Source organism: Paramormyrops kingsleyae, chromosome 24 (assembly GCF_048594095.1).
Source record: "Paramormyrops kingsleyae isolate MSU_618 chromosome 24, PKINGS_0.4, whole genome shotgun sequence".
Taxonomy (NCBI): domain Eukaryota; kingdom Metazoa; phylum Chordata; class Actinopteri; order Osteoglossiformes; family Mormyridae; genus Paramormyrops; species Paramormyrops kingsleyae.
The window spans coordinates 238,998-252,367 of NC_132820.1; the positions used below are offsets into that span (position 1 = coordinate 238,998).

A 13,370-nucleotide genomic window follows, 5' to 3' on the forward strand; every position below is an offset into this window, starting at 1 on the left:
TGACAGTATTACCCTGAAATAACTCTCTAAAATCCTTAGGCACTGTTCATATAATACGCTACTGTAACCGCTATATCATTTAAAAATGTCATGACCCTGCCTGCAGGATTGGGAAGCCTGTATTTAGGCTGTAAAAGGTGTTTTATCGCCGTACGTATAATAAACTGACATTGTAAGCTGAGGGGAGGGGCTGCCGCGGTGCATGCTGGGGGGAATGGCAGCTTCCGTATGTCGCTGTAACACACAAACACAGGAAATGGTGCCTGCCTGAGATCGGATTCGGCCAGCCGGGATCTCGGTGATCTGTCAAAGGAAGGAAGCGGGTCACAAAGAAAAGGCTTTATCGGAGGAAGGAAGCCGGAGGCGGGATGGAAAAGCAGCCGAGCGACGGGGCAGCGACCAGCAACCGAAAGCCGTACCGCCCCGCCGACGCCGCTGCTGCTTCGGGCTCCAGGAGCGGCTCTGCGTCCAAACAGCCCAGCGCCGAGACGCTGGACAGGTGAGCGTGAGGGACCGGCCGACCTTGATCAGCGGTACTGTGTTAAAAGACGGCGAGAGCCGCCTGATCTTTATAAGCACATGTGTGCTTTACTGCACGGCGGCTCCTGCGCTGTCAGAACCGGCGCTCCACCGGTCTGGGGATGTCCCCAAATGAGGGTTAAAACCGCGCGTGTGGCGAATCCTCCGCTGCTCGTTGGCTCAGGCCGACGCTAATCTGACGTTAGCCACTTTACGCGTTAATTTTTACACATCACGGTGGCTGGGTGGGCGGAAAATAAAAAAGGTGTGGCCGGTTTTTCCCATCTTTACGCCGGATTTGCGATCTCGCAAATATTCCCAGTAACCGTGCACTTCCGCTGCGGGGATCGCACTGCGTCGCTGCTCTTTGGGGATTATGAAGGGGTAGGGCTGACCCCCCCCCGATTTACGCTTCCTCCTCCTTCCCACCCCCAGCCCCACCGGCTCCCACGTGGAGTGGTGTAAACAGCTGATCGCGGCCACCATCTCCAGCCAGATCTCCGGAACTGTTCCTCCGGACCCCGTCTCCCGAGATTACAAGGTAAGGCTGCGTGTCGAGGGTCGGTGGTGGGGGCGGTGATCCGGCGTTCGGCCGCTTCTCCGCAGGGCTGTCTGTGACGCTGCTGGTTACGGCGTTTACACCGCCTGCACCCCGAGCCGCCTTCCATGAACAATACAGCATCGTTCTCCGAAAGGTTTAGAGGAATTACTACCTATTATCTGTTCCAGCATCATTATTGTTAAGTTCAGGCTGTGGTAAGCACTACCAGCACGTCAGGGTGTTTATAAATATGTGCTCTTTTTAAATTTTAATCATGCAAAGTACCTTTGACTGAATGAATTACCTGCCTTTGGCAAGTGAGCCTGGAGGTTGCTATAGGTGCTGAGGAGTGGTTCACTAGCTCAGGTCCCTGGGTCTGATGGACTGTAGCTGAGCTTATGTCACCCTACCCTCGGAGGAAAGGTGCATGCAGGTTTGGCTCTCTGATTATTCACTCGGGTGGTGCTTATGCTGTTTTTGGAATATGGCACCATACTCTGACACCCCCAGAGCTGTGCCTCCTCAATTGAACAGGGGGGACTGGCTTCCTGTCCAGGGCTTCACCTGTCCTCTTCCCAGGGTTGGGCTCAAGCTTGCCATGATTGTGCTGGATATGCGCTTATGGAAGAGGAATGTAAACCTTCTGATCACTCTGGCCTGGTGTGATCCTAATCACGTGTGAGCCTTTCTAAGAGTGCGGGGCTTCTGGGTAATGAAGTTTGGTTTCTGGCCTTGTTGAGCTAACCCAGGGTTCAAGCTCGCTGTCCCTGATTAATTGCTCTGCTGTTTCTGACTGGCAGGTGGGATGGAGGAAAGACTTGAGGGTAAGAACACAAATGGGGGTCTTGGGCTACCTTGTTCATGCTCTGCCAGCCTTCCCGTGCTTCTTAATGGCTCCTGACTGCTGGGGGGGGGGTCTTTTCCTGTGCCTGGGGCTTCGGCAGTGTGGTGACCCCCCCCTCCCCCAAACATAGCTCGCTTTGATCCCAGCACCCTGCCTTTTCCCTCTGGACACGGTGCCCACTTGTACTGAGTTCCCCGCCGACTGTTAAATCGCAGTTTGATTTGTCAGAGCAGCGTGACACTGTGGCTGCAGTGTGATGCTTGTCACGGTTGTGACACGTGTGGGACAGTGTGGCAGGTCAGACGTGGTGCTCTGAAGCAGCGGGGTAACTCGCTTCTGGCTTTGGATTGAAGTCGTGTCTCCATTCGATCCTGTTTGCTACATTGACACGCTCTGTCATGGACCCTTAGGGTACTTTTATCCTTCCAGTCAGTTCAGTCTGTTTTCTGATTTTACTGTGGTTTTTTTTTTCTTTTCAGTTTTATGTTTTATTTCATGATCGATAAAATCGCAGGGCTGGGACCTGGTATCACCGTTAGCAAACTTAGCATATTACATTCCTCTTAGCTAAACTGATTGTCGCAGCTTCGTTAGGACTTTGCTTCTCTATCAGGATCCCATTGCAGCTTGAGCTTGGGGGGGGGTTGTGGGGGGGGGGGGCGTGTGTGTGGTAACAGCATGTTTATCTGCTTTGTGTTTGTCACCTGCAGGTTTCCAGGAGGCCAGATCTCGGGGTAAGAAGGCAGGGGTTTGTGTGTGTGTCTGTGTATGTGTCTCTGTCTGATCTGAGATTACTCTCACACTGAAGGGCTGGGTGCAGACCTGGCACATAGAGGGTACTCAAAAGTACTTTCTGCCCCTTCTGGCTGTGAGGTGCAATGATCAGCTTAAATCCCCAGACTTTGCCTAATCAGTGTGAAATCTCTGTTTACCACTGTCCCCTATTTGTGAGGTCATGCTTGTATGTGTCGAATTTTCCTTAGTCATGCCTCTCTGCATGTTTTTATGCTTAAGAAACGTTTTAAAGGTTATTTTGGTTAGTTTTTCTTCACATTTTTAGTAGCAGAGATAAAACAGGAAATTTCCTGTGATACAGTTGCGTGTAAGATATGCTGTGTGGTGCGTTAAGGCGATAATTACTGTAGATGAGATGTATGGCAGTTTTCTGAATGGGCAGGGGGTGGCGCTGTTCTGCTTTTGGTTATGGCTATGTGCGGGTCGGGTCGAGCTCTGCCCGCTTCCCTGCCCTGAACCTTTCCAGCCCCCTAACAGACATTGCGGGGGGCTTTGAGTTGTCAATGTTTGTTCTGTGCCTTTATGGAAACAGGTGTTTTTCTGTATTCTTGTAGGTGGGGGCTTTGAGTTGTCAATGTGTTTCTGTATTCTTGTAGGTGGGGGCTATTTGTTCTGTACTTTTGTTTTGCGCTGTCGATGATGGCATCAGCTTTGTGGTTACATGTCTGTTTCTGTGCCGTTTTTTCTTGATGGTCGTGGGCAGTGGGGTTCTTAACGTGGTGTTGCGGCGAGTCCTGCATTCAGGAGAGGGAGCCGCTCGCACACCATCTGCACAGTGGTCACAGATGTTAGTCTGCTTCTCTCTCCTTCTCTGTAACGTGCACCGTTCAGCAGCCTGCCCTGCTTTTCACATCTGATTGTAATGACTTCACCTCCGTAACAAAGATGGCGGCATTCTGCCTGGCCCCGTCTCCTCTTCCTCGCTGCCGTGTGGCAGGGCCAGGCTGCCTGTGATGTGGGGGGCCTTAGTGCTTAAAGCCCCCTCCTGATCCTCCTGTCCTTTCACCGGCTGCTTGCTTGTCTGTCTGTCTGTCTCTCTCTTTTTCTCTCTTTCCCTGCTTGCTTGCACTGTGGGCCCAGGACTCGGACAGTACAAATGGCCTCCCCTCAGACAGCGAGGTGGACAGCTGCCCCTGCTCCCCGGCAAGTGTCTCAGCCAGCCTCAGTGTCTGTGTGTTACTGTGTGTGTGTGTGTGTCTGTGTCTGTGTATCTGTGTGTGTCTGTGTCTGTGTATCTGTGTGTGTCTGTGTATCCATGTGTGTGTGTTTGTGCGTCTGTGTGTGTCTGTGCGTGTGTGTGTCTGTGTATGTGTGTGTTTGTGTGTGTCTGTGTATGTGTGTGTTTGTGTGTGTCTGTGTATCTGTGTGTGTTTGTGTGTCTGTGTGTGTCTGTGTGTGTCTGTGTGTCTGTGTGTGTGTGTCTGTGTATCCATGTGTGTGTGTGTTTGTGTGTGTGACTGTCTGTGTGTGTCTGTGTTACTGTGTGTGTGTCTGTGCGTCTGTGTGTGTGTGTGTCTTTGTGCATGTGTGTTACTGTGTGTGTGTGTGTGTGTGTGTGTGTGTGTGTGTGTGTGTGTGTGTGTGTCTGGCTGACTCTAACTGCCTGTGCCTGGGCCCCCTAGCCACTGTTTAACCCAAAATGCAGCCTCTCTGCCTGCTGTGGCTTTTATGGATAAAGATTTAGCATGTTTTTTATCATTATGATACTTTCAAAGTATCAGTGATTGTGGAGTATTATTTGCCAGTCCTACATCTCTTGTGCTTAATATTTGCCTGCTACAGGTTTTTTGCTCTTTCCCCTTTAAAAAAAAGCAGTGATTATAAGCATTTTCCTAACTGTGTCTTCAGTGTGACTTCTCCAGAGCTGCAGACCTCCCAGCCCAGCAGGGCAGCAGCTGCTGGCTTGGGGGTGGATGGAGTGGCTAATGGCCTGTGTACTGAACCTTGAACCGTGTCCCAGCGTGTTCAGCACTGCATTACTTAACATTAGATTTGCAGCACTTTACAATACTTTGCTGTGCAGCTTTGTTAAATAAATGCAGGTGACCAATGCACCAGTGACTGTTTTTCTGTCTTCATAGCGGCTGGTCTGAACCCAAACCACCAGAGGGGGGTGTTGTTTCACTTAGCTGCCTAACATTCAGGCAGAGTACTAGAGCCTGTTTGGCGACCAGCCCGCAGTAGGACTCCTTAAGCCTACAGTGAACCACCGATGGTCTGGCTTTAAAGTGCTCTCTGATTTCACAGATTTTTTTTTCCAATAACATAAAGATGGAAAGATGAGGGTGGAAAAAAAAGAAAGAGACATAAAACTGATACACTGAAAAATTTCTGAGAGATGTTTGTGTGTGTTTGAGGACCATGCCGGTGTGCTGTGTGTGTGCAGTGTGTATGCGTGTGAGGACCGTGCCGTTGGGCAGTGTGTGTGCGTGTGAGAACCGTACCGGTGTGCAGTGAGCGTGTGCAGTATGCGTGTGCAGTGTATCTGTGCAGTGTGTATGCGTGTGAGGACTGTGCCGTTGGGCAGTGTGTGTGCGTGTGAGGACCGTGCCGGTGTGCAGTGTGTGCACAGTGTGTGTGTGTGCGCAGTGTATATGCGTGTGAGGACCGTGCCGGTGTGCAGTGTGTGTGTGCCATGTGTGTGCGTGGACTGTGACGGTGCGCAGTGAGCGTGTGCAGCGTGTGTGCGCAGTGTGCTGTGAGCTCGGTGCTTTGTCTTGGGCTGTGCTGGATCAGCAGGGACACTCTTCTGGCCCGTTGAATAAAGCCCCCTACATGCATCACCGTGTCCCTCGGGGGGGGAGGGCGTCAGGCTTGTGGTCTCTTCTTTTTCTTTACACACCCAAATTTAGCAGAACACAGGAGCTACCCAGAGAGGTCCTGACATCATTTCCAGGCTCATAACCAATAATTAATATAGTTTAATGAACTATCAGTCTGGTTTAACCAAAACTGCACTTCAGAGTGAAGTTGTAGTTAAATATCAGGTTTTTGTAAATCGCCGTGTTTGTGTTAATCTTACTGTTATATATACGCTGAACCTGTACCCATTGGTATGCGTTGTAGCTGTATGTTTTAACCAGAAAGGTCCAGGCCTGCAAAAATGTGGCTGAGAGTCCCAGGCTCCCATTAAGCTGAGCCCTGGCAGTGGTGTCCCCGATTCTGCTAAAATGTCTGAGGTCGTGACAGCGGCTGGGCCATCCTATCTCATGCTGACTGTCTGGCCCGCCCTTGAGGCTGAGCCCTGACTGTGATTGGCCGAGGTCCTTTGACAGGCGCTGAGGGTCAGCGGCTGGGTCTTCCTGCTGTATGTCACGCTGACTGTCTGGCCCGCCCTCGAGGCTGAGCTCTGACTGTGATTGGCCGAGGTCCTTTGACAGGCGCTGAGGGTCAGCGGCTGGGTCTTCCTGCTGTATGTCACGCTGACTGTCTGGCCCGCCCTTGAGGCTGAGCTCTGACTGTGATTGGCCGAGGTCCTTTGACAGGCGCTGAGGGTCAGCGGCTGGGTCTTCCTGCTGTATGTCACGCTGACTGTCTGGCCCGCCCTTGAGGCTGAGCTCTGACTGTGATTGGCCGGGCTCCTTTGACAGGCGCTGAGGGACAGCGGCAGACAGGACCAGATGGAGGAGGCCCCACGGGTCCCCGGGGAGACAATCAAAGCTATAGGTGAGCCCCCTACTTTGGTAATATCTGGGGGTGAAGCGCCAGACCTGGACACTTAATTAACTTTCTTTGACACTTTATTATTTTAATGTTTTATTGCAACCCCCCCACCCCCCCCCCCCCAACAGGGCTGAGGCCTGTGCTTCACATCTGAGCCTCTGAGTTTGTTTTTGCGCTGCCTTTCCAGCTAAAAATGTGATGTACATCTGTCCCTTCACCGGCGCAGTGAGCGGGACGCTCACAGTCACCGACTACAAGCTGTACTTCAAGAGCCTGGAGCGGGTAAGCCGTCCCCCCCGTCCCCCCAGTCCCCCAGCTGAGCACACGAGGTTCCTCTGGGCCGCGTTCGCTCGCGTCACATCACTGCTGCGCCTGAGCGCCCCGTGAACGTCTGCATACACACTAGATCAGATCAAAGCTAATTTATCAAACGCTTCCTGTCACAGCAAACGGCAGTAGGCGACGAAATGAGTTTCCCTGGGAGCTGCCTGTAGTAAAGTAATGAGTTAATGAATGAATGAATAAAAGTAAAACAAATAAAGAGATAAAAAATAGGAATGTGCACTAATACTCTAACCAGCTGATGAGTAGCCTCACTAACCCTAATCACTAACCCTAATCACTAACCCTAACCCTCACTAACCCTAACCCTCACTAACACTAACCCTCTCCACTTATGGCGGGAAGTTTCTGCAGAGCCTTTTTTTTCTGTGATACCGTTTCCCTGATGACAGGAGTGAAAACCGTCTGTGTCTGCCGTCCCTGAAGATAGATCTGGCTTTCTTAAGGCATCTGCTTGTGCATGTGTCCTGGATGTCAGCCAGATGGCATCCAGTGACAGTCTGTGCTGACTTTACATAGTATCTGTGTGTTTTTATCAGTTCGCCTTGGATAGACTTTACTCTGCTCTCTCCTGGCTTTCAGGAGCCCCCTTTCGTTTTGGACATCAATTTAGGAGCCATCAGCCGCCTGGATACAATCGGGATGCAGATCGGGGACAATGACATGGGGATGGAGATTGTCTGCAAGGTTAGCCGCGCAATGCTAACAGGCACGTCCGCTCCGGCCAGGCCAAGCTCCGCCCACTAAACCGGATCTCCCTCCCCCACAGGACATGAGGAGCCCCCGGTTCGCCTTCAAGAGGGAGGAACACCCCAAGATGGAGATCTTCGAGACGCTGACCAAGCACGCCTTCCCGCTCTCCAATGACCTGGTCAGTCCCATAGGCAGGTAGAACCGTGCCTCTTGAGGTCACGGGTTCGACTCTACGGGTAGCACCTGTTCTCACGTGGAGAGTGAACTCATACGAGATGCAGGTCACTGTCGTAAATCAAGAGTGGAAGAGCCTTAGTTTAATGACAGATGCTGATTGCTGCAAAGACACAGTGTGAGCTGTCAGCTTAGGGCACCATCCCCGATTCTCCCCCAGCTGCTGTTTGCCTTCCTGTACAAAGAGAAGTTCCCTGTGGACGGCTGGAAGGTGTATGACCCTGTCGCAGAGTATAAGAGACAGGTGAGGTGCACCACCCGCACTCACTGTGGGGGGGTCTGCTTCCGGGGGTACCCCCTGTGATTGCCTTTTCCATGGCCGAATGCTTTGTGATGCTTTCATCTCGTGAGTGAGTTCTTGAGGAATTGAGAGGACTTCTGCCTGGTCCAGGTCCTGGTTACCAATCCCTGTGTGTGATAACGTTCCGTATCCTGCCCCCGCCTCCAGGGCCTCCCCAATGAGAGCTGGACCATTAGCAGGATCAACAGCAGCTACGAGGTGTGTGATACCTACCCCTCGCTGCTGGTGGTGCCCACGAGCATCAAGGATGACGAGCTGAAGAGGGTGGCAGCCTTCAGGGCCAAACACCGCATTCCGGTGGGTCCCGGGTGCATGTTTCATGCGCGCACATGCACACACACTCATGTGCGCGCACAGGCAAGGTAATCTCAGCTTTTTTAAGCACGCTTCCCCGGCCTGCCCTGCAGGTCCTCTCTTGGATCCACCCCGAGAGCCAGGCTACCATCGTGCGCTGCGGCCAGCCGCTGGTGGGGCCTTCGGACCGGCGCTGCAAGGAGGACGAGCGCTTCCTGCAGACCATCCTGGATGCCAACGCCCAGTCCCACAAGCTCAGCATTTTTGACGCACGGCAGGGCAGCGTGGCCGACACCAATAAGGTCTGTGTGTGTTTGTGTGTGTGTCTGTGTCTGTATGCATAACCCTCATCCCAACACTGACAAGCCTAACCCCAAACCAGCCATAACCTTAACCATAAGTAACCAAACAAAATATAATATTTTGGCATTATTAGTTTTTTGATTACAGGGTCACAGGGTTTTACAACCTTGAGGTTATGCTTGTGGGGACCAGAAAAATGTAACCGGTTATAATCATACACACACAAACAGAAAAATGACAGCTTTGTCACATCCTCCTAATCAGCCACCCTCCCCTCCACAGGCCAAGGATGGGGGCTACGAAAGCGAGAGCTTCTACCCCAACGTGGAACTGAACTTTCTGGAAATCCCGAACATCCACGTGATGCGCGAGTCTCTGCGTAAGGTGAAGGAGGCGGTGTACCCCTCCATCGACGAGGCGCACTGGCTCTCTGCCATAGACTCCACTCACTGGCTGGAGTACATTCGGGTGAGACCCCCCTGCCCTGCCACATCCTGACAGACACCCCTGTCCCTCTGGAGGTGCCCTATCCCCCCCGCCCCATCCTGACAGACACCCCCGTCCCTCTGGAGGTGCCCTATCCCTCTGGAGGTGCCCTATCCCTCTGGAGGTGCCCTATCTGCCCCGTGTGCCTCCTGACCTCAGGACTCTGATCCCCCCCACCTGCCACACAGCTTTACTCAGTGTTTCATTTCCTTACATCTTATCAAGGCAGCTTTTGTGTGGATTTGTGAAGTAGTACTCATGGTGAATGGAGGAGATGGATGGGGGAGGGGGGCCGTCTGAATGCTAGCAGGAACATATCAGTGCTATAAAATTAGAAAAGTAAGATGAGAAATGCATGGGCCTGGATTCTGTTCATGACAGAAAAGTACCGGCCGTTTCGCCAGACAGATGGCAAAAGAAATGCTGGCTCACTTCAGAATCCACATCCACTCTGTTTGCGGTGACATTCCCCTTTAGCCTATGAGTACTAATGAGTATTAGCGAGTAATGCTGAGTAATAGTGAGTATTATCATTGACGTTCACGTGTGTGCACTGAAGTACCAGTGAGCGTGGATGTATAGTGTTTTAGCCTCGGCTCGCCCCGCCCCCCCAGCTGCTCCTGGCCGGCGCCGTGCGCATCGCAGACAAGCTGGAATCAGGCAAGACATCAGTGGTGGTGCACTGCAGTGACGGCTGGGACCGCACTGCGCAGCTGAGCTCGCTGGCCATGCTCATGCTGGACGGCTACTACCGCACGCTGAGGGGCTTCCAGGTGCTGCTGGAGAAGGAGTGGCTCAGCTTCGGCCATCGTTTCGCCGCGGTGAGTCTGGGGCCCTGGGGGTGACGCACCTCGTCTTGTAAGCGCGTCGTGGTTCCGAGACTCTGCTCTTGTACATGTGCAAGAGAATGTTCAACTGTTACAGTCCCTAATCCAGTACAGTATATGGGCTGTATTTACTGTGGATAAAGTGGTCAACTAAGCAGCTTAGTGGAGGGCAGTGTGGGTAAGTGGGATAGTCTGCTGTGTCTGTGATCAGAAGGTCGCCAGTTCAAATCCCAGGGCTGGCAGAGTGATGTCACTCTTGGGCCCCTGAGTGAGGCCCTTAACGCCATTTGCTCCAGGGGCAGACTGACCCTGCTCTCTCAATCGTATATCGTGTTGGATAATTCCTCTGTTAAGGAATGTAAGTGTAACACACGCACTATATCGATGTCTGTCTGTGTCTGCGCCTGCCGGTCACCAGCGCGTGGGACACGGGGACGAGAACCACGCCAACTCGGAGCGCTCTCCTCTCTTCGTGCAGTTTGTGGACTGCGTGTGGCAAATGCTGAGGCAGGTGAGGCAACCCAGCTTTCCGGAGGCCCCGGGGGGTTCAGCCTTTAATACTGCAGCCACCTCCCAGCCGCCTATATTGATCATCATCGATCTGCCCCTCCCCCAGTTTCCCTCAGCTTTCGAGTTCAATGAGCTGTTCCTTATCACCATCCTGGACCATCTCTACAGCTGCCTCTTCGGTACCTTCCTCTACAACAGTGAGCAGGAGAGAGTCAGCAAGGTTTGTCGCCTCATTCCAGTGTGGACCCGTCCTGCTGTTGTCTTTGTACACAAGCATCCATCCATCCTTCCATGCATCCATCCATCCTTCCATGCATCCATCCTTCCATGCATCCTCCATTCATCCATCCTTTTATCTCAATCATTCATCATCCATCCTTCTATCTTGCATCCTTCATCCATGCTTCCATCCATCCATCCTTCCATGCATCCTCCATTCGTCCATCCTTCTATCTTCCATCCTTCATCCATCCTTCCATAGGTGGCCTACATTCTCTTGCCAGCAGAGTGTCTGCAGACTAGCTGCAGGATGCTGATCTGTCACAGGGTACATACACACAGTCCCACAGTGGGGGGCGTTTAGCAATGCATGTCTCTGGAGTGCGGGAGGGAAGCGGAGTACCTGTAAGAAACCCATGTGATACAGGGAGAACATGCAAGCTGTTCATTAGGAAGCTAGAGGTGGGATTTGAACCCATAACCACAGAAGTGAGAACGGAGGGCGACACACCGTACTGGCCTTGATGCATAACCATTTACAGGGACAGGAATGTCATTTCTGGGACCCCACTCGAAAAGTCCCCTAGTATACTTACTGACTTTTTGTGACCAACAGGGGGCCCCAAACTTTGGGGTCATAATATATTATACAAAATACTTTATTTCTTCTTATGCTATCCTGATTTTGTATCTCTTCTTCAGACCAGATCGCAATTAAAGCTTGTGTTACTTCATTTGTCCACGCATCCATTAATACTGTATTATTTTTTTTTTACATCTGTGATGTCATAGGGCAACTGGAAAATGCCAAATACTAATGAGCTGAAATGAGCCATATGAGCACTTACTGTAGCGCAGTCGGACACACTAAGCTCAATAAATCGATTCCCCGCCTGTGCATGAACACTGGGACAAGGGCTGTAATCCGATTAAATGGACAAGGGCTGTAGTCTGATTAAATGGCGTAGTCCAGCTAAGATGTGCATTTAAACGAAGTGACTGACGGCATCATTCTTCTCCCTGTGTCCAGGCAGTGCCCAGTAAGACGGTGTCCCTCTGGTCATACATCAACAGCCAGGCGGAGGACTTCACCAACCCCTTCTACGTCAACTACGAGAACCACGTGCTATATCCGGTGGCCAGTCTGCGCCACCTGGAGTTCTGGGTCAGCTATTATGTGCGGTGGAACCCTCGCATGAGGCCCCAGGTGAGACTGGCAGGCTGTCCCTAAACCCCCCCCCCCCCCCCTCGGGCTTAGGAAACATCTCACTCAGCTCTAGGCTCAGCTACTATGTGCGCTAGAGCCCCCGCATGAGGCACTAGACCTACACCTGACTGTCTATGCATTAATGAGCCCATTGAGACCTGCTTTGACCTGTTCCGTAATCCCCAGCCGGCCTCCCCTCAGAGTTACTACATTAATGAGTGTTAATGGCTTCCTTTGACTTCTGAGATACTGAGGTCCAGTGGATTATTATGACCAGTGAGGGCCACACAACCAATAGATTTTGTTCTCTTCTCTAAGTCAGCTCATTATAAAAAGTGTGTGACAATGATTAACCATTGAGAAAATAATTAGCCGTCACCAAGTTTCCACCGATATGGCAGAAAATCAGGGTATGCAGTCCTCCAGAGCATGGAGAAAATTGCATCCAGCTATCTGGCCAAACACTGGAAGTGGGAGATTCTGGCATAGCCTGCTGCTACTAATTCATAAGGGTCACGTGACATGACACTGGCCAGTCTGATGAAGAGGATCACATGACGTGACACCAGCCGGTCTGATGAAGTGTCACATGACTGGGCACCAACCAATCTGACGGAGGGTCACATGACGCGACGCCAGCCAGTCTGATGCGCTCAAGTGTCTCCCCAGATGCCAGTGCACCAGAACCTGAAGGAGCTTCTGATCCTAAGGACAGAGCTGCAGAGGAAGGTGGAGGAGCTTCAGCGGGACGTCTCTTCGTTGCGCTCCATCACCTCAACCCCTGACCACGGCCCCTCGCCGTCCCATACCAGCACGCCTTTGTACACCACTGTATGATCATCCCTCTATGTCTGTTAGCCGTGTTTAATAATTCGCAGAGAAATCCACTATAATATACCCGACTCCTTCTTGTAAATATCAACAAACTAATTCTGCGTTGGTATATATTTTGTTCTAATCATGTGTACTATAGAATTTACAAGGCATGATTTTGCAGAAGTCAGTTGTACCAGACTAAAAGTATTAACTGCTCATTCCGTGATGGAATGATAGCTGATGTTTATTTCCTGAGTACTGCAGGTGTCTGTCTGCCTAACCCAGTGGCCCATTTTCCTTGGGTAACACAAATCAGGCACTTGTTCTCCTTTCTGGGATCCTTTGTCTTAACTGTGGTACTTCAGAAAGAAACCAGCTTTTAATCTGGATAACCTTTTAAAATACATTAAAATCCCTACAGCTGATGTATATTTTAAACCTGTTTTGGCGTTTTAATCTGAGCTATTGTTTTTGCTGGGGATTGTTATTCGGGCAGGTTATTGTACTGAATCCCGGGTCCCGGCCTGGACACAGCGTGTGCAGGACCTCATTCCACCCATAATCCTTAGAGCAGGGTTCTTCTACTCTGGACCTCGATTCCAAATCCTGGCCGCGTTTTCAGTTCTCCCAGGTAGTTGTTTAATAATTACTGATTCTGATTGGTCAGAGGCTTCACACCTGACTGACAGGTAAAGGAAGGCTGGAAAACCAGCAGTGCTCGGACCTCGAGGACCGTGAGTTGAATAACCCTGCCTTAGAGCATGTGACCAGTCTCA

General features: G+C 51.5%; 1 protein-coding gene across 4 annotated transcripts; it reads left to right on the top strand.

Annotated features, from left to right (window-relative positions):
• Positions 1-191: 191 nt before the first annotated feature.
• Positions 192-13,032, top strand: mtmr1b (myotubularin related protein 1b). 4 transcript variants are annotated; one of them, XM_072706620.1, is made up of 17 exons: positions 192-499; positions 955-1,060; positions 1,861-1,884; positions 2,615-2,638; positions 6,290-6,365; positions 6,550-6,644; positions 7,287-7,391; positions 7,474-7,575; positions 7,792-7,875; positions 8,080-8,229; positions 8,340-8,528; positions 8,812-8,997; positions 9,630-9,836; positions 10,261-10,353; positions 10,459-10,572; positions 11,602-11,778; positions 12,448-13,032. In XM_072706620.1, exons 1-17 carry the CDS (start codon positions 369-371, stop codon positions 12,613-12,615), a joined length of 2,031 nt encoding a protein of 676 aa, XP_072562721.1. In that variant the 5' UTR covers positions 192-368; the 3' UTR covers positions 12,616-13,032. The 4 variants fall into 4 exon arrangements, with proteins under 4 accessions (XP_072562721.1, XP_072562720.1, XP_072562722.1 ...); XM_072706619.1 differs by lacking the exon at positions 1,861-1,884 and adding an exon at positions 3,780-3,842; XM_072706621.1 differs by lacking the exon at positions 1,861-1,884.
• The last annotated feature ends 338 nt before the right edge of the window (positions 13,033-13,370 follow it).